Source organism: Bos indicus, chromosome 29, assembly GCF_029378745.1.
Source record: "Bos indicus isolate NIAB-ARS_2022 breed Sahiwal x Tharparkar chromosome 29, NIAB-ARS_B.indTharparkar_mat_pri_1.0, whole genome shotgun sequence".
Taxonomy (NCBI): domain Eukaryota; kingdom Metazoa; phylum Chordata; class Mammalia; order Artiodactyla; family Bovidae; genus Bos; species Bos indicus.
Window position 1 is genome coordinate 20,921,076 of NC_091788.1, and position 26,499 is coordinate 20,947,574.

Genomic DNA, 26,499 nt, shown 5'->3' on the forward strand with positions numbered 1-26,499 from the left:
GACAGTTTAGAGGGAGCAGTAATAGGTCAATACTCCCACCGTGTTCACAATCCAGTCCTGATTCTGGAAATCATGCTTCCTTTCTTCAATGCTGTTCTTAGTAGATTTAAGCTCAACATGTTTTAAAAACATGAAAACTATAAAACTTTAAAAGAAGGATCTTTAATTAAAACCTTTGTCTTTCCACCTAAACCTACATCCAGTTCACTAGATTCTCCCAGATGACAGACAGTATTATATGATAACATGCAGGGCTCTCCAAAATTCAAGACTCATTCAGAATAAAGTATTAGAGTATTTGAGTGGTGATGTTAACAATCCTTAAACACAAGTGTCTGAAGAACAACCATAATCAAAATATGAAGCAAGATGACAATAATGACTGTGAGAGCAAGTTTCTGAAGCCATTCTCCATTTGCTGACTAGCTTTGAACTAGGAACAAATAAAAAGTGGAAAGACCAAAAGAAGAACATTTCAACAGTTTGCACGATGATCTCCTATCATCTTCTGGTGTTTCAATCATCAACTTAATACTCTCACAGCTATATTAGAGACAGTCAGTAAACATGTTCTTTAATAATTTTTAGCAATTTCTTTTAGACCTGTTTTAGGTAGGAGGAAGAGGCTGCACAATTCTTTTATCCAGGCTAAGGTACTGTCTCATGCTTTCTTGAGGTAAAATATTTCTTGCTTCTGAAACTGTAATCTTCTAGAATCTCCCTGGAATATATCCTGACTTATCTCAAACTTCTAAATCAGAGAGTCTATGTTGTTGCTGTTCAATTGCTCAGTCATGTCCAACTCTTTGTGATCCCATGGACTGCAACACCCCAAGCTTTCCTGTGCTTCACCATCTTCTGGCGTTTGCCCAAGTTCATGTTCACTGCATTATCTCATCCTCTGATGCCCTCTTCTCCTTCTGCCCACAGTCTATCCCAGCATCAGGGACTTTTCCAATGAGTCATCTGTTCACATCAGATGACCAAAATATTGAAGCTTCAGCTTCAGCATCAGTCCTTTCAGTGAATATTCAGGGCCAATCTCCTCGTTGTCCAAAGGACTTTCAGGAGTCTTCTCCAGTACCACAGTTCGAAGGCATCAATTATTTGGTGCTCTGTCTTCTTTACAGCCCAGCTCTCACAACTGTATGTGACCACTGGAAGACCATAGCCTTGATTATACAGACCTGTGTCAGCAGAACATAGTGTCTCTGCTTTTCAACACACTGTCTAGGTTTGTCATCAATTTCCTGCCAAGAAGCAACTGTCTTCTGATTTCATGGCTGCAGTCATAATCCGCAGTAATTTTGGAGCACAAGAAGAGGAAATCTGTCACTACTTCCACCTTTTCCCCACCTATTTTCCATGCAGTAATGGGGCCGGATGTCATAATCTTATATTTTTAAATATTTAGTCTTAAGCTGGCTCTTTCACTCTCCTCCTTCACCCGCATCAAGAGGCTCTTTAGTTCCTCTTTGCTTTCTGCCATTAGAGTGGTATCATCCCCATATGTGAGGTTGTTGTTTCTTCCGCCTGTCTTGATTCCAGCTTGTAACTCATACAGCCTGGCATTTCTCATGATGTGTTCGGCGTACAGGTTAAACAAACAGAGTCTATGTACCTAGTCAAATTCTCACTCAATTAAAACAGTTAAAGTAGTGGAGGATGGGTGGTTCCCTTGCCAGAGCTGGAAGCCAGGAAAGAGAAAGGGAGGGAGAAGATCAGAAAGAGAAATAGAGACAGAGACAAAGAGACATAGACAGAGATAGGTGTTTAAAGCCCATGCTAGAATCAAGTGAATTCAGATTTCTCCATGATGATTTATGGAAAGGATAATACACCTTCAAGTAGCTATTTATCTGCGTGAGGCCAACTTGTAAGTATAGAATGTTATAATGGAAAAAATAGCTCTTTTATATTTTTCTTCAAAATATTCAAAGGGCTTTAACAGTTATGACTAAAGTAACAAGAACCTAGACTTTAGCTTTAGACACCCCACCATTCTGATTCCATCAATGACTAGCTGACCAGCTGACAGAGTCTCTTGCCTTACCTAAGCCATAATATCTCATTTATACATTGTATATATTAATTTAATTAGGCAAAAAAGATTAAACATGATAATATCTAACATGTAAGTGCTGTTTAATTATTCTGTTAATATTTGTTATTTTATTCATTAACAAAGTATGATGAATTAAAGACTTTTTAGTCACTTCATCTCAAAGAATCATTTCCCCTTCATTTCCATTTTATTTTCCAAGTTAGTAGACCCTTCATGGATACAAAGTGCTAAGTAGCCCACATTTCAAAAACAATTCCTGGAATATGTCATTTAAAAAGCCCCAAAATAAAGGGTTTCTTTATGGGAGGGAAATTACTTTCTCAGTGATAAAAGGCAGGATTTTGATGTAATTAAACAGAGCTTCTAGTATATCATAAATATTAAATACCAAAGGATTTTTTCTTTCTTCAGATGCAACATGAAAATAACTTTGAGCAGCAACATAAAGTCATTTTTCAATAAGTCAAGATAAAACATTCTTTTAACTACGTTATAGCAACTGATGAATTCAACCTTATTAATGGATTTAAAAAAAAATAGAAATTGGCTCAAATAACTAAACTTAGGGTTTTCCTGGTAGCTCAGATGGTAAAGAATCTGCCTCCAAAGCAGATCTGGGCTCAATCCCTAGGTTGGGAAGATCCCCTAGAGAAGGGAAGGACAATGCAATCCATTATTCTTGCCTGGAGAATTCCATGGATAGAGGAGCCTGGTAGGCTACCATGGGGTCATGTGGGGTCCATGGGGTCACAAAGAGTCAGATGTGATTGAGTGACTAATACACACACACAAACTTACACAAGTGATTGATGTGCTCACATTGAAATTTTCAGAGTGAATACATATGTAAGAAAAAATAAGTGAGATTGAATACACAGGATAAAATTTCTACATGAAAACTATATAGAATCTTTAAACACTAGCAATAATTCTTTGGACAGGCAACTGATTTTTTCAAATATTTCATTTATACGGTTCAACATAGAACACTGAAAGGTAAATTTAAACAATCATGTATTTTGTAGGGAGGATTACAAGAAAAAATAATATACATGGTAACAAGAAATTATCAAGCCCTGAAAAGAAGTCATATAGAGAATTTGGGGGTCGCAGAATTTCATATTCACAGAAAAACTACTCACACTTCACAAAAATAGCTTTAGGTTTTGCATTAATTTCCATAATTGAATGGTAAGAAAAGTAGCATACATTAAGTATATATAAGTGCCAGGTGTTTTAAATCTGTTAATCTTCACAACAGGACTTCCAGATTGGTTATTTTTCCAATTCAAATGAAACACATTATCATAAAGAATTTTCAACAGCTCATTCAAGGTCACATAACTAGCAATGTGGAAGACTAGGATTTAAACCCAGGTGGATCAGTCTCTATCTTAGGTCAGTTACCCCAAAAAGTAAAGCCTACAAGGCCTCCTTTGGACAACTGATGTATCTCAATGAGTGAGTACTTTCAAAAGAAGGTGAGAACAAAAATGTTCAGCAAATAAGTGGTACCAGAAGAACACAGCTTCTCACGGTTCCCATGGAAGCTTGGAGCATGCATTGCACCACAGAGGTAGACCCACATGGTTGCTAACTGTGGTGATTGAGGATAGGGCACCCGAGGCTGGGAACAATGGAGGGAGAGGAAGTCTAAATAGGCATGGGGTGGGAGTGAAATAGGGGAGAAAATTGATAGGGATAGACAGACAGAGTCCATTAGTGCAGGTTAGGGATGAGAAAAGATGTTGAAAGAGAGGATGAATAAAGCATATAATTAGGTGAAAATCTCATCAAGGCCATTTTTCTGTTATTTTTTAGGTTATTCGTAAGCTGTCAGTACCACCAAAAGCAATTGGTACCATGAAAAGCAATAGGCAAATGGCACCCCTAGTGAAGCTAGACTAGGCACCAAGGTCTACTGCAGCCTCTAAATTCATTACAATAGTTATATTTTCATATGAATATTTCCCATGCTGGGAGGCTGGCTATCAGACCAAACTGATATCCTGTCAACTCCCTAGAATGTAAGACTCTCTATGTCATTTTTCTTGCTTCCTACATTCTAATATTCTCCTTCTCTTATGGAGTTTGGAAATTAATCATGAAAAATTTCTGCCAATTGATTTCTCACCTCAACACAGGAAAGACCATATAGTTACTTTACAATTTTATACAGGGTGGAGGATGGAGCACAGTTCAGTTCAGTTCAGTCACTCAGTCATGTCTGACTCTTTGCGACCCCATGAATCACAGCATGCCAGGCTTCCCTGTCCATCACCAACTCCCGGAGTTCACCCAAACTCATGTCCATCGAGTCGGTGAGGCCATTCAGCCATCTCATCCTCTGTGGTCCCCTTCTCCTCCTGCCCCCAATCCCTCCCAGCATCAGAGTCTTTTCCAATGAGCCAACTCTTTGCATCAGGTGGCCAAAGTATTGGAGTTTCAGCTTTAGCATCAGTCCTTCCAAAGAACATCCAGAACTGATCTCCTTTAGAATGGACTGGTTGGATCTCCATGCAGTCCAAGGGACTCTCAAGAGTCTTCTCCAACACCACAGTTCAAAAGCATCAATTCTTCGGCACTCAGCTTTCTTCACAGTCCAACTTTCACATCCATACATGACCACTGGAAAAACCATAGCCTTGACTAGATGGACCTTTGTTGGCAAAGTAATGTTTCTGCTTTTGAATATGCTATCTAGGTTGGTCATAACTTTCCTTCCAAGGAGTAAGCGTCTTTTAATTTCATGGCTGCAATCACCATCTGCAGTGATTTTGGAGCCCCCCAAAATAAAGTCACACATGGGCACATGTGTGTATGAGTATGTGTCTGTGTATGCATGTGTGTGTGTGTGTGTGTGTGTGTGTGTGTGTGTGTAGTGCCTGCTCAAAGGCAGATCTATCTCATTCATTTGTGACTCCAATAAAGTATCTGAATCTATTTGAAAATTATAAAATGCATTTGTGGATAGTGATAATACCTTAGTTATAATACATTATTTATATATAAATTCTTAATGTAAAATTTGCTTGAGTACACAAGTCACATAAAATTCACTTATGTGACAATTTTCATTGAAATTTATATAACCTTAAGATATTTAAGTATGGAAGATGGGCCAATGGCCCATCTATTTTCACTCACTTTTTACAACTCTTCTTAGAAGCTATCACTTTGAAATTATTATTATTATTAATTATAGTGCCTTTATACATAGCAGTTTTCTTCCTGAGATTTATTTTCTAAAACAGCATTTTTCCTGGATACATTTAAGTGTTGAAAACCACAGAAGAGTCATTTAGTTCTGTGACACCTTCTACAACTCTCTCCTCTCTATTCCCAGCAGTGGGACTCTTCTGTTTGGACATTTGGTCTCCTTCAATTCCACATTCTGCTACCCCATTCTCAGTTCTCCTGAGATGTAGAGACTGTTTTATTTGTTTAGGGTCACTCAGCTATGAGGCAAACTCACTTATTCTGAATCCATTCTTCTTGTGTTACAGTACTCTCAGTTTCACTATGAATGCGGAATAATGGACTCATCACCATCAACTATTTATATCCCTCTTTCTGCCAGTTTGTCTTGTATGTTCTTTTTATAGCAAGAAGAAAACAAAACAAAACAAAAAACAGTCACAGACTGCATTTCCCCCACCCCTGATAATCCAGTCTCCTCTTCCACAAACTCTACTTCAACGCCAGTGATGCACAGTGGGCATCTGTTTACAGTCTCTGTGCTCATCACTCATCTTTAAAACATTGTTTTCCAAAGGTCATTTTTGTTTGTTTGTTTTGCTTTTTCCTGATGCACTTCTTATTACAACAGAGAATCCTGACTATGCATGCAGAATGTACTACACTTGAAAACATCAGCACACTAAATCGGTTCCATTCTCACTTTGCCCTCCACTTAGCATTCTGTCTAGCAACTCTTATTTTCCCAGCCTATCACCCTTGCATCACTTCTTTGGGATAAACACTCACTACATTCCTTGTTTGAAAGGTTATGGGTAGACAAAAGCTGTTGATTTCCTGAAAGAACAACTGACCCATTTCTACCACAATTTAGCCTTTGCTTAGGACAAATGGGATTCATGGACTGATTTTTCATGGTACAATCTAAGCTTTGGAGTCAGAGTCTAGGGTCCAAATCTTGGCCATGCAACTTACTATAGCTGTAAGGGTTGATGGATAGAGACAAGTCACAGATGAAACACTGTTTTGTGGTATACAGGTCTTGAGTATATTTAAAAAAAATAATCTTTACACTTCCAATTCTTTAAGCAGTCAAAGCTGAACATAATTTAGAGCAGCTACTTATAAATTTATGTTTTCCAAATATCTTAAAGTACTTTAAAACACAGCTGTTGGCCTGGGACAAATCTCATTCATTTCTTTCTCTTACTTGCTACATTGATTATAAAAATAAAATGTTACCAATGATTACTACAGGATCATGACTAATTATCTCATGACTCTGTATAGACTTTCTGTTACCGAGTCCAAGCTCACTTTGTTCATGTATGACAGGCCAATAAATTCAAGAGATGAGGTACTGAGGCAAGGAATGTGACTTTATTCAGAAAGCCAACTGACGGAAACATGCCAGGCTAATGTCTCAAAACAGCCATTTTGTCAGTGTCTGGATGCCAGTTTCTTTTATACAGCAAAGATGGTGGAGGGGGGGTGCACCGGAGGTGAGAAAACAACGTAAAAAGCCCATTAATCTCACAAATATAACCTGGAATAGACAGCCGTGGAGAGTGCAGTGAAAGTGAAGGTGCAAGTCGCTCAGTCACGTCCAACTCTTTGTGATCCCACGGACTATACCGTCCATGGAATTCTCCAGGCCAGAATACTGGAGTCGGTAGCCTTTCCCTTCTCCAGGGAATCTTCCCAACCCAGGAACTGAACCAGGGTCTCCTGCATTGCAGGCAGATTCTTTACCAGCTGAGCCACCAGGGAAGCCTTGGCCAGAGGGTGTGTTAATCTCTCTCTTCCTTTAGGCATCCACAAGTGGACAGGATCCTGAACAAAGGCACCTTTGGTTTAATATTCAGGCAGAGGGGCAGGGTTCCTGAGGCAGGCCATTACATGTAAACAGTATCCTTTTCGTGAACAAAAACAACAGGAAGCAAAGTTTAAAGTAAGAGATCCAACATGGAGTCATAATTGGCTCCTCCATGCAACACCTCTTTCTTGTATAGATGCTTCCAGTTCAGACATGATCAAATCAAGTCTTTTGTGAATTCAAAAGCAGGCAAAAGTGACTTCATTTTTGGTTAACTGGCATGTCAGTAAATACAACGTTCATTAAAAGACTCATTTTGACAAGACAAGCTCTATTTACTATATATAAATTAATGTTGAACTTTGTGGTAAATGTTAGAAAGAAACCAAATAGGAACTCAAAGTCACTGTGGCTTCTTTAACATTTGTGTTTGTGTTAGAAACAATTGAGACATTTGAAATGGAAAAAAATCATTATTAATTTATATATTATTAGACAGCTTTATTATGATCAAATTCTCCTGACGTTTTATGAAAGATTGATGCTATATTGGCAATAAAACATTAGCTTTAGCCTCCTTTGTCTTGACTGGACCATTAAATAGTTGTAGCACTTTTGATAAGTCATTTGGTATCTAGGAACCTCAGTTTATACATTCATAAAAGTAAGAGCTGCAACAGAGAAGACCCACTGAGATCTTAAATGTTATGATGCGAGGAAGGTTCTTAATGTTAATACTACTTATATTTGGCTGCCATCACAATTTGGTTTTTCAGCCTGTACCTACCACAACATGGTTCAGTAAGCCTGTGGAAACATCTAGCCCCGTAACCTCTTCCTTTGCTTCCAACACCATCTTGGCTTAACCTCTTTCCTTACACAGCTTAGTATCCAAGATCCGCTATTTCAATCACTCTGTTGCCGTAACCATGGTATCCATCTTCCCATTACACAAAACTGTACGAAAAATTAATTTCAACCCTCTTTTTCTTTTCCCTGAGGAAAAGTTCCTTACAAGGTGGAGACTTTGAAAAAATGGTAGCCTCTGATAATTTAAGATACAAATATAAATAAATGTGGATGCTAGCTGAATACGTTCACAATGTGGTTTGGAGGTTAAGCTAAGTGGTAGACAAAATTTCCTAAAAAAAAAAAAATAGCATGATTGACTTTAAAATTTTAAAATAATCTATATCATATTCTTTCCATCCACAAAAAACCAAGTACAAGGAAAAACAACGAGGCAAAGAGTCAAGCACATATTTGAGTATTTGTTACGTGTAAAGCATAATACGAAGCCATAAAATACATGTGAACCTTGCCGTTAAAGTGGTCACCTTCAGAACAGATGCACTAAGTTTAAGTCTGGACCATTTACTGACATTATTTTGTTAGTAAATATTTAGTAGTCACATAAAAATAATTAATTATAAATACCTCTATTTTAAGCTCAAATTATTCCCTAGCCTGGTTCCCATCTCTTAGCCAAAATTCCAGTGATGTAAGCTTTTACCTTACCTATAAACCCAAAGAGAAAATTTACCATTATCTGTTTTGCTTTGATTTTAATTTCTAGTGAGAGATGCCCATCTTCTACTCTGTTGTACTCAAAATAGGAAAACATTTTAGAGTAATGGGAACCATTTACCTAGCAGAGAATTTGAGAAGCAAACAGGAAAGAAGACAAAGTGAATATGACAGAGCTTCCAATATTCATTTTCCATTTGTCTCCTAGTAAGAAAAAAACTAATTTACACCTGACTATATCACTGAGGCAAAGGGACTGCAAGTCTCAGCCTACCTTTTAACTGGGTAGTTAGTGTTGGTTGCTTAGTCATTTCTGACTCTTTGCAAACCCATGAACTGTAGTCCACCAGGCCCCTCTGTCCATGGAATTCTCCAAGCAAGACTGCTGGAGTGGGTTGCTATTCCCTTCTCCAGGGGATCTTCTTGACCCAGGGATCAAACCCGGGTCTCCTGCATTGCAGGCAGATTCTTTAGACTTTGAGACACCAAGGAAGCATAACTATTCTACTATGGCTAGCAAATGAGAAATATTTGGAAAAGGAGGATGGTGTGCCCCTATACCATGCTGCTATTAAAAAGGATGACCTAAGTGCTCTTGGATCATAAAGGCCAGGCTCAGAGAGCAGAGAGCTGAAGGAGCCTGGGTCCCGCTGACAGGGCCAACAGGTCCATTAGGCTCAGTAGGCACATGACACTTCATGACACTTATGGGAGACCATAAACATTTTACAATTGTTTTAAAATAAAAAAAATAAGTGAACTTTTAGGCTTAAGTATATATAGTATTAATATGTCATCTTTATATCAACAGTAACAAAACATTATATATATATCTTTGATGGGGGTATGAGCTGATGAAGGTAAGCATACTCCAGGTCCAGAAAATTTACAAGGCAGGCCTGCTTCCTGTCCATGAGAATCAACTAGCCCTGCATTTCCTCCTGCTTCCTGTCCATGAGAATCAACTAGCCCTGCATTTCCTCCTCAAAGTATATCCTAGATGACAGGAAGATGGAACTTCTATTTTGCTTAAGCCACTACTACTTGGAATTTTCTGATACATACCAAGAAATTGAATCTCAACTGATTAAAGAGGTAGGTACTCACATTGACTTAAAAAAGGTACTCAATTAATACAGGGTGAAAATCATGTATGACCAAACATGTCAAATATTGCATATGGGCCACTTCCTTTAATATTACCAGGCTGATAGCATTTGCTTCATCTTTCAATAGCTATGTTACGGATGTATGTCTGTGTTCCTCCAAAATTCATATGTTGAAACCCTAATCCTCACAGGGATGGAATTAAGAGGTAGGGCCTTTGGGAAGTAATTATATGATGAGGGTAGAGTCCATCGTGCTCTTATAAGCAGATACACAGACAGTGCTCCTGCCTGATCCACCATGGAGGGCTACAAAGAGAAGACCACAGTCCGCAGACCAGGAAAAGTGCTCTCATTAGACACCGAATATTTCAATATGTTAATTTTTGGCTTCTCAGCCTCTAGAACTGTAAGGAGGAAACATCTGTGGCCTGAGTCACCCGATCTATGCTGTTCTGTTACAGGAGCCAAAGCAGACCAAGACAAAGCAACTCTCCTTCCTGTACACTCCAGCTTTCTAGGTTCCGAGCTAAGGTTGGTGTTGTGAAAGTGAAACTCAGCCCTGGCTCTGGGCCACCTACCTTACATTACTAACAGTCTCTTCATCTATAAAAAGGAGTCATTACTAATTGCTACACAGGATAATGTGAAAAGATATGAGCATGTATAAAAATTCAAATTTAAGTACTATAAAAATGTCAGACACGCTTGTCTCCCTTACGTAATGTCTTTCCAAGTCTGTCCTTGAAGATTCTTTTAAGTAAGGGCACATAGGGGAAATGGGCACATTATAAAATTTCAGGGCCAATTCCGCTTAGGAGGCACAAGACATTTAGGAGTCACTGTAATGATGAATGGGATCAAGCTTTGTTTGATTTACAAACAAAGTATATTTTCAAGAATAAGTTCCCCCCGCAAACTGTTAAATAACATGCATACATATATGATATAGACTATAAAGTATATGTGCATGAGTATACATACATATATCTCTTTGGTAATTATTTTGGTATGAAATGAAGCCAAATTATTTTAGACATCAATTTTCAGATGTGTCAGTCCAAGTGGCTTAAATCTAGAACAGAGATAACCGTACTATACTTCACACTTCGCAGTGCCATCTTCTGACTATCAGTGGAAGTGCAGTTCCAGTAAAACGGCAGCACTGTTTAACTTCCTAGGGAAAATCTGACTGCCATTATTATCACTATTATTATTTAACATAGATTGAGTTCAAACAATAAGTCTGTTATTTTTAACAGACTTTCTCTTTTTTTGTAAAAGAAAAAAAATGACACTATTCATGACACTATTCGCTATTCATGACACGGGGTATTGTGAAGGTTCCTGTGCACCAGATACCTTGGGTCATGAATACACATTGCACGTATGTGGATACACACTCTAGTCCCATGTGATTCTCAGCAGATCCTTTGTTTCTGAACTACCTTCCAAATGCCTGACATCATAGATTTTAGTGTTAATGTTCACTGTATAAGACCCAGACTTTGAAGCTATGCCTATTAAATCACTGGCTCAAATTTCACCTCTACCTTAGTAATTTTGTGATTTTAGATATATTAACTTCTCTAATCCTCAATGTCCTCATCTATAAAGTACTTTTATGAAGTACAAAAGAGCATTAATTAAAGTAATCCTACAGAAATGTGTAGTACAGTTCTTACACATAGAAATCTAACAATAACCTTTAACTACTATTATCATTTAAAAAATTAAATTATGACTCCAGGCAGTAAGACAACTTCCCCAGGATCGCACAGGTAGAAAGGGCTAAGCTGCGGTTAGGGCAGGTCAGTGTGATTCCCACCATAGGTTTCTAAGCTCCACAGTTGAAGCCTGGAAGCCATCTGGAGCCAAACAGTAGGACACTACAAGTCGCTGGTGTGACTCTGAAAAACGACATCCACAAATAAAGACAGTATTATACAAATACACAATTATTTTTCTTTCACAATAAAAACACAATAAAATGAAATGTTTTTGCAAGAACTATAAAGAAAGGCTCTTTTGTCATATTTACTTGTGAGCTTAGAGCATGAGAGGAAGTCACATATTTATAACTTCTCAATGTGTAAATCAGAACACAGGAGGCTATTGCAGATTTAGGGTCATTCCAGTGTTGTACGTTACACGCTAGGAGGCGCCACAGCACAGTGATGGGCTAAAGGGCTATTGGGTGTTTGACTTCAGGCTCCACTACCTAGGACCCTAGGGCTTCCCTTGTGGCTCAGCTGGTAAAGAATCTGCCCGCAATGTGGGAGACCTAAGTTTGAACCCTGGTTTGGGAAGATCCCCTGGGGAAGGGAAAGGCTACCCACTCCAGTATTCTGGCCTGGGGAATTCCATGAACTGACTGTATAATCGATGGGGTTGCAAAGAGTCGGTCATGACTAAGTGACTTTCATTTCACCTGGGAGCCTGGGGCTTACCTGGTAGCTCAGTTGCTAAAGAATACACTTGCAAAGCAGAAGAATCCCCATAGACAGAGAAGCTTGGCAGGCTACAGTCCACGGGGGTCACAGAGTCAGACAGGGCTGAGCGACTAAGCGCAACAGCACCTGGGAGCCTAGCGGGCTATAGTCCATGAGGTTGCAGAGTCAGACAGGAAGTGGGAAGTGTTAGTCACTCAGCTGTGTTCGACTCTTTGTGAACCCCATGGACTATAGGCCTCCAGGCTCCTCTGTCCGTGGAATTCTCCAGGCAAGAATACTGGAGTGGGTTTCCATTTATTTATTCAGGGGATCTTCCTGACCCAGGGATGGAACTCAGGCCTCCTGAGCTGCAGGCAGATTTTTTACCATCTGAGCCACAGAGGAACAGGAGGGAGCGACTAACACTTTCACTTTTCACTTTCACTTACAACTTTATAGCCGAGGACTAGTAGTCTAATCCCTGCAGTGCCTTAGTTTCCACAGATATAAAAGGGAAGCAATAATAGCAACCACTTCACAAGTAAGTCTTCTGTGAGGATTAACCTAGTTTAAGATATGATCTGTTAGCTCTTCACTATTATCAAATCATCTTTCAATTTCTTTATTACTCCAGAAGAACTAATACTGCAGAGAAGATGAGAACTAAGACAGTATGGATGACACAGTTGTATATTCTATTTAATACATAAAATTAATTGAATCAATTTGATTTTCCACATCAGTCAAAAGCAACTGATGCTAATGAAGGTGAGGGAGATCAACATTTTTATCAGGCTAAATATTATTCCTACTTGGTCTAAAAACTCAAATTTCCTGCCCCAAGTAGAAGAACAACAGGCGTTTATATAGCTTCATGTGCAGATCTTAGTTTTCATCGCCTCTTTATCATATACCTTGAACTGATGAACATGAAGAAGGATGTTGAGGTAAGTTTTCATTCTTTTCATTGTTATCTATAAGATTTCACCTTACTGTCAAGTACTTTCTAAATAGAGTTACCCCTTGATAAATCCATGTCATATAGTTTTATATCATTCAGTTTATTTGAGCATTTTCTCAGTCCTCTGTAGAAAAGCACAGGAGGCAGAGAATTATTTTCATGTAACTTGACTGATAAATGCAGCCTGGTATGTGACAAGATACTCATCTATTAAATTTATTTACCTACATGTGAAAATAGGTGTGGTTTTTGTCAAAGCAGCACTGTCTTTCCATCTTTGTGACTTCAGCTACAATGTCCACGTTAAGCAAACGTGCAAGATACCAGTGTTGTAGATGCTACAGTTTCAAATATTGGTTTTCAAATATTCCTGTGCATAGAAAGCACCCAAATTCCACATTCAAATGAAAATTCCTTGGCCCTTTCCTCAGAAAATCTAATCTGTCTGCAGTAGGAACGAGGAAGTAGACTTTTTAATGTGTCCCTGGGGATTCTGACTTAGGTACACTGAGGAGTATACTTCGAGAAATATTGGTCTGACACATATATGTTTTCTACATAGAAATACTGAAATTAACTTGCAAATTGTGTGCTTATATAATACGGTTCCAATTTATCGAGTTTAAAAGTAACAAATTTATTTGGCTCCTTAAGAATGTTTTCAATGTAGCCTGTCCCACATCATGCAAACTTGCAGCTACTTGCCAGCGCAGTTTAGTTTCAGCAATTCTTATTTTTAAGTTATTTTTTTCTTCAGTGTGAATTTATACAGAGATTAGACATTATGGGTATTGCTATAGTGTCATTCATAAAATGATTCTCAGAAATGATGAGCTAAGATCCAGGAAAATATGGACTAAGTGTTTAATTTGCCCAAAACTCCTCCTCTGTAGTGATAAAACAGGTTCAGGTACAATGTGTTACAAGAATGTAAGGGCTGAGTGACAGAGAGTAAGCATCTGGCATACTGCAAGGCAATGATTAGTCCTCAACATTACTGGCTGAATCTGTGATTCAAAGGTTGTATACAATACCAAATTAAATAAAGACCTAGATAAGGGATTCAATAGTTTTCTAAATTGTAGTGGCAGAAAAAAATGTCTGCCTCCATTTTTATACGAACATTTTTCTATGAACTTTTCTTTGGAGAATGAGCTCACATCTCACTTTGTGGCATCTGAAGATGTTCTCAACATTATAAAGCTTACTCAACCATATCTGCTTCTTGCCAACATGCCACTTCAATTTTTCATGCATTTCCTTATTTCCTTTATAATTCAAAGGATCCCCCCTCCACCTCCCAGCCCCACCTTTCCTGTCTGATACTAAAGACTTAATTTACTGCAAAGGCCTGCACTGAATGACTGCTAGCATAAGGGAAGACAAAGTTAAAAAGAAAATGACAGAAAGCAAAAAAAAGAGGAAAGCTCATGACTCCAGACTTTCTCTTCTACTTCTACCATCTCAGCTCATGCACACAGCATTCAAAGTGCCCTAGGTATTAGGGTTCTCATTTTCTTCTGCCGTCCCAGCCCTTCTCCACCAGATCAAGACTAACCATACCCCACTATGAGACTGCTTAATTTTAAAATTGAGAATCCTCAACTTGTCCAAAGGCTTGTTTGTATTTATGCTGTCCTACTTTAAGATATATCTTTTGATCCTGCCATCTCAAACTTGAAAAATGAACTTTCTTTAAAGGTATTTGTGTGATACGGTAATATAATTTCAATAACTATATGTAACATTTAACTAGACTAGCAACATTATTAACAACACAATTTGGAGCTGTCAAATTCAGAACAGAAGCTAGATCATCATACTCATTTTCCATACTATTTTTTCTTGAGGGTGTTGTACATGTTTAAATCAGTGTTCCTAACTGGAACTGATTAGGGTGATTTAGAATTGACTTTCACATTGGCCTCAAATCATCCACATGAGCTGGGGAAATGCATTCTCCATTCAGGTATATTTGTTTGTTTGCTTGTTTTTATCTATACTAAGGGAGGATGCGGCTGAGTTCCAAAATCTGTTCACCAACACTTTTGAGATGGTAGGATGACATCATTGACACAATGGACATGAGTTTGAGCAAACTCTATGAAATAATGAAGGACAGAGAAACCTGGAGTGCTACAGTCCATGGGTTCACAAAAAGTCAGACACGCCTTAGTGACTGAATAACAAAACTTTTGTCTTACCTACACCAAGTGTAAGTTTTTATTAAAGACTGCTCTTTCTGACATGCAAGTACATTCTGTTAGGGTAAAATAAAATCTCTCTGATCCTTTCAATCAAATGATGTAAAACTAGTAATATATTGAGCTGTATTTCTCTGTGCTAGACATTACATTTTATGTACATTAGTTTATTTGATCTTCTTGACAAATCTATGAGAAAGGCAATGTTATCGCCTCTTCATTGATGAGAAAAATGTGGCTGTGTTAGTCATTCAGTCGTGTCTGACTCCCTGCGATTCCATGGACTGCAGCCTGCCAGGTTCCTCTGGCCATGGAATACTCTAGACAAGAATACTGGAGTGGGTAGCCCTGCTCTTCTCCAGGGGATCTTCCCGACCCAGGGTCTCCCGCACTGCAGGCAGATTCTTTACCATCTGAGCCACAAGGGAAGCCCAAAGCGATGTTAATTGACATTTCTAAACTCATGTGGCTAGTATGGCTGACTCAGAGTCTGTTTGTTGTTCTATGTTCTTTGGCTTTAACACATAGGATCCCACAAATACTTTCTGTAATCTCTACCTCATTAACCTCAAACTCTCACTGGGTAAGTGTTTTTAGAAGCTCAAAGTTGTGTGTTGAACAGTCTGAAGGATGTGGAACTAGAAACTCTTTTGATGATAAACAGGAGCAAGTCACAGAAAATCACATCATCTATAGGGACATGAGATAAAGGCTGGCCCGGAATCTGCATTAGTCTTTGTCGATACCTTAGCTCAGCCGAAAGGACTACTTTAGAAGGCGCAGGCCATTGCATGCTTTTTGTTCCATGTTCTCCTAAGGAGCATTTTCACTGAGTTCAATTTTCTCCAGACCCTACCCCTAGACGAATCATATCAGGAATAAACTATGAGTTTATTATTTTGGCTGTGTCAGTCAAGAACTTTGAAATTCACTTAGGGGAATGATTTACTTTGATTTTTAATAAAATATTAAATTTTGACTTCTTGAGGTATCTAATATAAAAATCAACACACTACACTAAATTTTAATTTCTACACATAGTAATAGCTAACATGCTTTAGGATTTCTTGAAGGACCAAAAATATAACGATGTGTATGCACTGAAATAGAACTTAAATATCCTTTCTTCAATCCTAATGGCATTAAATGTTGGGCATTATTATTTCCCATTTTATAGATGAGAAAGTTAAGTCTCAGAATAGTTAAGAAATATATCCAAAGGAAGCAAGTTAATGATACGCATGTGTAGAATAAAATCTATTACCACTTCACCCTAAAAAATGTTACTAACAATAAATTGTTGACAGGCTATGATGAAAGTATAGAGATATATAAACCAAACAAAATGTAATGTCACCATAAATTAAAGCTAGACATGAACATATTTAGGAACTAAGATAGTTCAGTATGCTACTCATTGAACAATACCACACAGTTGCAGTATAGGTTTAATAGGAAAGGAATATGTAAGCAAATCTAGGAAATACACTTAAAGAAAAGAGTTTCAAAGAGAAGATTCCAAAGGTACAAAAAATATTCCCTTACAATAGAAGTCAAAAGCCAAGAGGAACCATTATTGGTGTGTCTCTTATAAGGTAAACTCTGTACAAATGTGAGAACTCATTTGTAATGCTGCTTCGGGTTTTGAAAATGCCCTGGGATCTTTTTAAAGCCAACTCATTCTTCAAAAAAACAGCTGAATACAGGTGAACAAATGGTGTCCAATTCATTATTGTAATTCCCTTTGAATATAGCCTGTTGTTCTGTCATGATTCTATCTGGTCAGCGAACTTAAATTACTTTATACTCTACAATAACTAGAATAGCTCTGGATATAAGGTAGGCAGCAATTATCCCAATGCGGCTTACTTACAGAAGAGATGATGTGGAGAGTGGTCATATGATAGAAGAGAGAAGCAGTGCAGAAAGTTCTGGGTTCTTGTTTTGGTTTCCTCTGGTCTCAGTCATCCTGGACCTTGGTTTTCTCACTTCTAATATGACGGGCTTTTGATGAGAATACAACCTTACATTCACAGCACGCTTCCCGATAACAGACTCTTTAAAGTACACTCAAAGAGATTAAAACACTCGAAAGCAACACCAAACAAGTCAGACATAATTGCAATGCAATCACTACCTATAGTATAATGATGTCTCCTAGTGTTTATGAAAGCATTTTCAGAGCACAGTGTTTATTTGGTTGAACTTTAGCTTGTGTCTGAATAAAATGGTTTACTTTTGATATTTTGTTTTTTGTATCTTATAAACATGAAGCGACATTTCTAAATGTCCCAGTAAACACATGCCCTTTTCTGATGCAGATTTAACATGATCTATGCCTTTTCTTTACCCTTAGCAGCAAATTATACCCTGTTCTATGATCCACTCAACTGACATACAGACACATATGCATGCACACAGAGTAATCTATGGCAGAAATATATACATTGTTTTCATTTAATGATCAGAATTCCATGGTACAACTATGAAGAGTTTATGATAAATATATGCACGCTAGCTGAGAGCACACGATCTCTAGAGCTGTTTCCAAAGCTGGTTTAATATAAAGTCCCTTTTATGTGTTGTTTCTTAAGACATATAGTAGTTAAGCTTTTTCTATATTAACAGTTCTCAAACTGTTGTCAATAGTAGAAAAAAATATACATTTTCTTTCCATAATTTTCCTAAATGTCTATACTTTATAGAGCTTGCTGATGCATGATGAAATTGATTAACAAGTAGAAAATAAAGCTGTAGAAACCTTTATACCAATCTTGCCTATGCAGCTTGAACACATCCTTTTTTATTCATTGATGCTTATGCTCACAGTATTGACTTAAAAATGTATGCACTTAAAATGCAATTTAATTTACTTGTAGCTATATAAGTTAAATATCTAAGTATGTACTTTTGTGCTCAATTATATTCTACATGGTAAAAGTAAATGTCACAATTTTTCATGATGTTCATGAAAGTCCACAGCACTTGGCCGTCAAAACATATTTTAAAGAGCAAGGAGAGTTACCAGGTAATCCTCATTATTTCTCCTGCTTCCCCTCTTTTTTGGCAAACTTTTCTTTCTTTTGCATGATAACTGTCACTCTAGTGAATTTTGTGTCTTCCAACTGATTTGCACCCAAGTTTTCATTTATTCTGCTTTGTCCAGATCAATCACAGAAACAAAAATTTCATGAAAATATCAACCATATAGTACTACCTGCATGGGCTAAATCTGTTAAGCACTTTTACGTTCCAGGAAATATGATAAACTATTTTTTTAGGTGTACTCAGTCTTTACCACAGCCCCCTCTTATTTTCTACATGAGGAAACTGCAAAAAGAGGATAAGCAATTCATCTAACATCACACAACTAGCAAATGTTGAGCAATATTAAAGTCAATTCACCTCAGTTCAGTACAGTCACTCAGTCGTGTCTGACTCTTTGCGACCCCATGAACCGCAGCACACCAGGCCTCCATATACATCATCAACCCCTGGAGTTTACCCAAACTCATGTCCATTGAGTCGGCGATGCCATCCAACCATCTCTTCCTCTGCCAATCCCTTCTCCTCCTACCTTCAATCTTTCCCATCATCAGGGTCTTTTTAAATGAGTCAGCTGGCCCGGCATCAGGCGGCCAAAGTATTGGAGTTTCAGCTGTAACATCAGTCCTTCCAGTGAACACCCAAGGCTGATCTCCTTTAGGATGGACTGGTTGGTTCTCCTTGCAGTCCAAGGGACTCTCAAGAGTCTTCTCCAACACCACAGTTCAAAAGCATCAATTCTTCAGTGCTCAGCTTTCTTTGTAGTCCCACTCTCACATCCATATGTGACTACTGGAAAAACCATAGCCTTGACTAGACGGACCTTTGTTGGCAAAGTAATGTCTCTGCTTTTGAATATGCTGTCTAGGTTGGTCATAACTTTCTTTCCAAGGAGTAAGTGTCTTTTAATTTCATGGCTGCAGTCACTATCTACAGTGATTTTAGAGCCCAGAAAAATAAAGTCAACCACTGTTTCCACTGTTTCCCCATCTATTTCCCATAAAGTGATGGGACCAGATGCCAAGATCTTTGTTTTCTGAATGTTGAGCTTTAAGCCAACTTTTTCACTCTCCTCTTTCACTTTCATCAAGAGGCTCTTTAGTAGTTCTTCACTTTCTGCCATAAGAGTAGTGTTATCTGAGGTGATTGATATTTCTCCCCCAATCTTGATTCCAGCTTGTGTTTCATCCAGCTCAGCATTTCTCATGATGTACTCTGCATGTACGTTAAATAAGCAAGGTGACAATATATAGCCTTGACGTACTCCTTTTCCTATTTGGAACCAGTCTGTTCCATGTCCAGTTTGAACTGTTGCTTACTGACCTGCATTCAGGTTTCTCAAAAGAAACGTCAGCTGGTCTGGTATTCCCACCTCTTTCAGAATTTTCCACAGTTTATTATGATCCAAACAGTCAAAAGACTTTGGGATAGCCAATAAAGTGGAAATAGATGTTTTTCTGGAACTCTCTTGCTTTTTTGATGATCCAGTGGATGATGGCAATTTGATCTCTTGATTCCTCTGCCTTTTCTAAAACCAGCTTGAACATCTGGAGGTTCACGGTTCACATACTGCTGAAGCCTGGCTTGGAGAATTTTGAGCATTACTTTATTAGCCTGTGAGATGAGTGCAATTGTGTGGTAGTTTGAGCATCCTTTGGCATTGCCTTTTTTTGGGATTCGAATGAAAACTGACCTTTTCCAGTCCTGTGGCCACTACTGAGTTTTCCAAATTTGCTGGCATATTGAGTGCAGCACTTTCACAGCATCATCTTTTAGGATTTGAAATAGCTCAACTGGAATTCCACACCTCTACTAGCTTTGTTCATAGTGATATTTCCTAAGGCCCACTTGACATTGCAGTCCAGGATGTCTGGCTCTAGGAGAGTGACCACACCATTGTGATTATCTTGGTCGTGAAGCTCTTTTTTGTACAGTTCTTCTGTGCATTCTTGCCACCTTTTCTTAATATCTCTGCTTCTGTTAGATCCATACCATTTCTGTCCTTTATTGAGCCCATCTTTGCATGAAATGTTCCCTTGGTACCTCTAATTTTCTTGAAGAGATCTCTAGTCTTTCCCATTCTATTGTTTTTCTATTTCTTTGTTTTGATTGCTGAAGAAGGCTTTTTTTATCTCTCCTTGCTATTCTTTGGAACTCTGCATTCAAATGGGTATATTTTTCCTTTTCTCCTTTGTTTTTCACTTCTCTTTTTACAGCTATTAAAGTCGATTACAAAATACTTTTTCTTTCGTTATCATCAGCAAAAGTTATGTCTAATACTGCTAAATTGGCATTATTTGTTCTTTCCTCTGTTCACACTTGAACCTTTGTTTAAAATATTGTTAATATTTATACAACTTTATTGATAAATATTTATGAACATAACTAGATTCTAGATATATGTATTTGTAACTAATTTATTATTTAATTGCCTTGATGCCTTATGTAACAACTAACTTGCACTTTTTATGTGTGATAATGAAAAGATCTCTGAATGTTAATATATGAAGATAAGTTTAAATGGATTTTTTTGGGGTTTTCTAGAGAAGAAAGTTTAATATTAAACATTATCTCCTTAAGCAGGGTACTTAACTTATTTAGCACTATTTATTAAAGAAAGATTTTCTTCTAGAAGTCAGTCAAAAATAGGCACCCATTCACCCAACCACACACCAACACTCACATAACATACATGAAAAGCATAATTTCATTACATCCATATAGCCCTGCCAGTGGTTGCCATGATTTTTGCTTCCTGGTGGGTAGATCAAGTTCTCTCTTTCAATTATATAGAGTTTTGTCTGGGACAATTGTACCATCAATTCAATTTGAGAAGTCTCTTTCACTAGTTATAAAGAAAATTTAATGCACAAAGATAGTCCCCAAATAAGTCATTAAAAAAAAAAAAACTGCTATAGGAAACGGGCAATTAAGATGCACAAAAGGAATTTAAAAAGTCAACACATTTTTGTTAATATCCTCTTAGCCTAGAAAATACATTTCTCTAATGCAGTTACACAGAATGGAGCAATTTCTGCCAAGACATTTATGCTGGGTCATACAAAGGTGGGTAGAGTGTAAGACTTGTTGTGTTCAGGGCTTGGGACAAAGAATATATATACTTCCACAGATCAATGTGGGGAAGTTATAGTAAGACTCCTACCAATATCAAATTTATTTTGTTTAAAAATAAAATATTTTTGTGCTTATTGGGTTATTACTATAACTCATCTTTCTTTTATCCTATCCATCAACTTGGTTAGATTAAGGGTGGAGCAAATAGGAGCCTGAGGCATCTTCGATATGTAGTACCATCTAATAATAGATTCCAAAATAAACACGTGGTATGACTGCTGGTCAGAGGGCCCAGGACACACCTCTAAGGTGACTCCTGTTGGGAGAACTATAACCGACCATCTGCTTAAAGTTCTTGCTTGATGGAAAACCACCAGAAGTCAGTAAACCTTCCCTCCTCCCTGCCATGTTCTCTCCCCATTAAGTCATTTAAAGCCAAAGGTATTAAGAGCAGAATCACAGCAGAAAGGAACAAGAGGTTCAGCAGAATAAAGTATGAGCCTTCTCCAGCACTCCATGGGTCCCTTTCACCAAGAACTTCTAAAGACTTTTTTCACCCTACTATTCCTTTCTATACCTATACTGCTTCTTTGTGAAGTGAATTGCTGGCTGCCTTCGAATAGCATTTAATGCTTCTACAGAACAAGGCTGTTGAAAAAGTATAGTCAATCTACTCCGAAGATATATTTGCTTTCTTTGATCACATTTATTTGTGCATAGGTTAAATGGCTTTATGCATTAGGTACATTATTCATAACTTTAACTCATTAAAAAAATTTATATGTACTTTATAAACAGGAGAGACAATATGCTAGAAAATTAAACAGCTCTTTTTAAATCTATGAAGTTTAGCTGTAAAACAGAGAACAGTTCTTGGCTACTGTTGAAGGTGAACATTTAGCTTTCTTTCAGGACAAACTGGGCTTCCAGGGTAGGTGCTAGTGGTAAAGAACCCACCTGCCCATGCAGGACACATAAGAGGCATGAGTTTGATCCCTGGAAGAGGCATGACAACCCACTCTAGTATTCTCGCCTGAAGAATCCCATGGACAGAGGAGCCTGGCGGGCTACACTCCATAGGGTCACAGACAGCTGGACACAACTGAAGTGACTTAGCATGTACACACACAGGACAAATTAAGTAGCTCTGACCGAGGGGCATAAATGTTCCCTATGGTGAAAACGATGAATTTTTTTGTGCTTCAGCATCTAAGTTGCTACAGAAAATACAGGCATAAGAAACAAACAAAAACAGAAAGCTATTCAAAAATTCATATTTAAAAGGCAGAACTGCTTTAGAGTTTTCATCCCTGTGGGTAGAATACTATTATACTATTATGACCATCCTTCTCTAATTGCAGCATTTGCTTTAGTGAACACATCCCTTTACCTTAAAACAGAAATGAATTTAGCCCTATTGGAAGGATAACAGCAAGAGCTATACCCAGAAAAGAGATGTTGAAACAAATACACATCAAAAGTCTCAGATCTACATTTTTAATACTTTGAAAAGAACTTAATAATAAAAGACAAGTGATAATACCCAAAAGATATAGGAAAATCTTGAAACTGCCACCCTCTGCTAATACATTCAACACGACTGAAGCAGGTGAAATGCCTTTGGCTTCACGTACAGGACCACTGACAAGAAATTAAGTTAGCCAGAAGTCTTTGGCTAGAAAACCCACTCTCACAGGTGGCCATAGCTTAACCACAACAGTTTTTTTCTCAGCAGGACAATAAGCTCATCTCAACTAATGCAATTATTCTTGCAAACCTGTTCAGCTCAGGTTCTAACCCACACATTAACTGAATGCCTACAAGAACTCTTAATTATTACAAAGAGAATAGGCTTCTGCTAGAGTCCACTGAAATCATAAGCTCTTCTTGGCAAAATGACATATTGATAGTTCCAAATTCATTGTCAAGTTCTCTGATTTTCACAAAGTAATGTGGGTATCCCGTAAGATTAATTGTTACAGACTAATCACAATAATAAGACATACCGCCCATTAGGAAAAGTTTTACTCTTTTAGGTCCAGTGTGTTCTTTTTGTTGAGTGGGCAAGAGGGAAAATTTAAAGAAGACTGGTCAGTTTTCACATACCATAAACACTGCAGATATTTCCTATCTAAAGCAAGCTAGGAAAAAAAAAATAAAGTAAGCTAGGGACAGCTCATTCAGTTTTTGCTGTAAAATGTGCACTGACTATTTTAAAAAATTTTCTTTATAAGAATTAAGTTTTATAAGCCGATGGCTCTTTGTTTTTGCATTATGTAACCAACATTAAAACTTTGGAAGCTAGAGACTATAGAGTTTTCTGAGTCACTTAACTTATAGTGTCCTTAAAAAGCAAATGTACTTTTGGAACACTAAGGATTCACTGTACTTAAAAATCATGTGGGCAGAATTTCCATTGTTTAAATATTTATAATTTTCTGAATATATTGACAAGCACCTACTCAAGTGCCCCAAACTTGGAGAATTTGCTTTCTCTAGAAGAATCCACAAGTAATTACTAAACCGTAACACAAGAGTTCAAAGTGGCAGGACACTTTAAAAAATAACTGTTATGCATGATTTGCACTGAATTGTTTAGAGCTAGACACAAACATTAAAATGGGCTCTGTAACTGGAACAAGTTATTATAGTATCGGGAGGCAGTGATTTTAAAATCATCTGCATTTTGTGAACTCCAGTAATGAGCAACCCTAAAAGAAAATAAAGCATCTGATTTATATTGCATTTTAGCCTAGGAAAGTTACCTGGGCTTTGTTTGCAAGCAAAGACTAAGTTCTTCAACTCTTGGGGCTACATCAAACAGTCCTCACACTCAGAAGAAAGTTGGGGTACAAGAGCCTGATAGAGGGTGTGTCCACTGGAAGTGGAATCAAGAATTTCACTGCCCTGATTTTTCACAGATAATGACTTTCCTTTATACTTCTCAATTTCAGAATTAGATATAATCCTATTTCCTCTCTTTATTATCCACCAGACACATAATCAGATAATGTTTCCATTCACATAGATTTGAAAAGATTCTCATCCTGTGTGGGTCATTTTATTTTATAGTGGCCAAGGCAGAGAGACTGCTGCCAATATGATGTTCAGGCCATGCAGAATAAAGGCTCAGTCCTGGGCAATGAAACAGTCCACCTTTGTTTTGCCCTTGTGGAAGAAGAATGCAAACCTATCACCAACTTTGGGACTTGATCAACAGTGGGGAGTCACAAAACTCTTTTCAATCACTGCATTTTAAACCTTCACTAAAAATAGCTCCTCTGTGCTTGGACTTAATGTCCCATCTATGGCCAGTAATGGAATACACTACTTAATTGTTTCTGACTAGGGTCCTTGCATCAGCACTCTGAGAGTGTCTTCTAACTTTTAATCGCCTGTGTGCTCTTTAATTAGACCTGCTCACAGGACAGCCAAGAGCAGTCAGCCCACTCAAGATGTTAAAACAGTCTATTTCACAAGTCCAGGAACTTTTGTACATGGCTAACCATTTCCTAAGATTTGTCATTTTTTCCCTGTGCCTTAAAATCAGACATACTGAGGGGAGGAGGTCATCTCTGTGGCTATTGAGACAGCTCCAATGTACTGAGACACTGCTTGGTGACAACCCTCTCCTTGTCTATCGAATTCCCTTCTTTATGTGGTCTCCTATCCGCGTGTTATCTGTCGGCTATCACTAGGGCTGGAGGGAAACGCGTCTTTGAAAGGAATACTCGGTCTCCTCACTGGGAGGAATACGAGAATTTCTTTAAGGACTCGGATAACTAGAAAAGGGTTCCACTTCCCCAGAATTTCAGAGTCGGAATTATAGAGACCTCCCACCAAGCCCTCCGCCCAACTTAGGCGGGAGATGCAAACGGCCGAGGTGTCTGTCCTTGGCCCTCACCGGTGACCTGCCGGCAGCGCCCCTCGCCTCGGGTCACTCACGCTCCCGGACTCACCTGGTGCCGAGGACCAGCGCCGGCAGGAGAGGCAGCAAGTAGTGCGCTGGGCTGAATTTCATGCTTGTCACCTGCCGGGGTCCTCCTTTCCTCGCTGCCTCCGCTCCCCCGCTTCCTCCTCCAGGTCCCGTCGCTCCTCCTCGGTGCCCGGCTCTGTCCCCGGCTCTGAGCCCTCTCCAGCAGCGGACGGAAGTAAACCGACAAACGGACGGCCGCCTCGCGAAGGCAGGCGCTGAGAGCGGGGAGTATCTTCGGGAGTGATGTCACCAGCGAGGCGAGCCCTGCCCCGGATTGTTCGGCGCCGCCGCTCCCGAGCCCGGAGGGCGCGCTGTCACCCGCGCCGCAGGCGGCGCGCGGGGCGGGAGGGGTGCCCGGCGATGGCCCCGCGCGCTCGGGCAACGGGCTGCGCTCACTCGGCTGCACGTCCCGGGCCCCGGGAGCTGGTCTTTTATTCCCGCTTGCCCAGAGGATGGGGAGGTGCGGGGCGGGGGCCAGGGGAGAAACCTAGTCTGCCAGTAACTGAACCTGCATCCGCGGCAGGAGGTGAGCCAGAATGCACTGGGGAAGATTCTCAGAGGCTCAGAGTCACAGGCAAGTCCCCCCACCTGGTTAAAGCGTGTTTGGAAAAACGGTGCTCCGGAGGGAGAGAGTGTTTAAAACGTTAACTCGAATTACAAACGCGTAATGACTCGTCGGATGCGAATGGAAGGACTGGAGGAGTGAAGAGCGTTCAGAAATGCACCCTGAGCCCCTATCGCTATTGCGAGCTTCTTAGTCCGCAAAACGTGGACTGGGAAGAGGTTTCCGGACACTTACGACGTCTGTGGCTTCTGTGTTTTGAAGATTTCTGATTTTCCTATAATTTCAGTTTATCTATTTGTACCACCAGCTGGCAGTGGGGTTGCAGCTCGTGGTGCCCCAGTTGCACACACCTAAAGGGTGGCTTGTCTTCAGGTGAGGAACCATAACTAAAGAAGTCATCAAAATATTAACGGTAATTAACTCGGAGTGGTAGTACTGGAAGGCAGAAGGTTTTATCTGTCTTCCCCACCCCCACCCCCCGCATATTTTCCAAATTTTCTATAATGAACACCTGATATTTACTAAGCTT

The 26,499-nt window shown here is 38.9% G+C and overlaps 1 protein-coding gene across 3 annotated transcripts in view; it reads right to left on the reverse strand.

Moving 5' to 3' along the window:
- Positions 1–25,741, reverse strand: part of LUZP2 (leucine zipper protein 2) — a 517,925-nt gene extending 492,184 nt beyond the window's left edge. Inside the window, exon 1 of one of the 3 annotated variants that reach the window (XM_019955362.2) lies at positions 25,389–25,741. Coding sequence is in view for 1 of the 3 variants with exons in the window: in XM_070783149.1 (XP_070639250.1) it covers positions 25,389–25,450 (62 nt within the window). In the remaining 2 variants the exon portion in view is untranslated. The remainder of the gene's footprint in view (positions 1–25,388) is intronic. The other 2 variants (XM_070783149.1, XM_070783150.1) reach the window with 2 other exon arrangements.
- Positions 25,742–26,499: the final 758 nt, after the last annotated feature.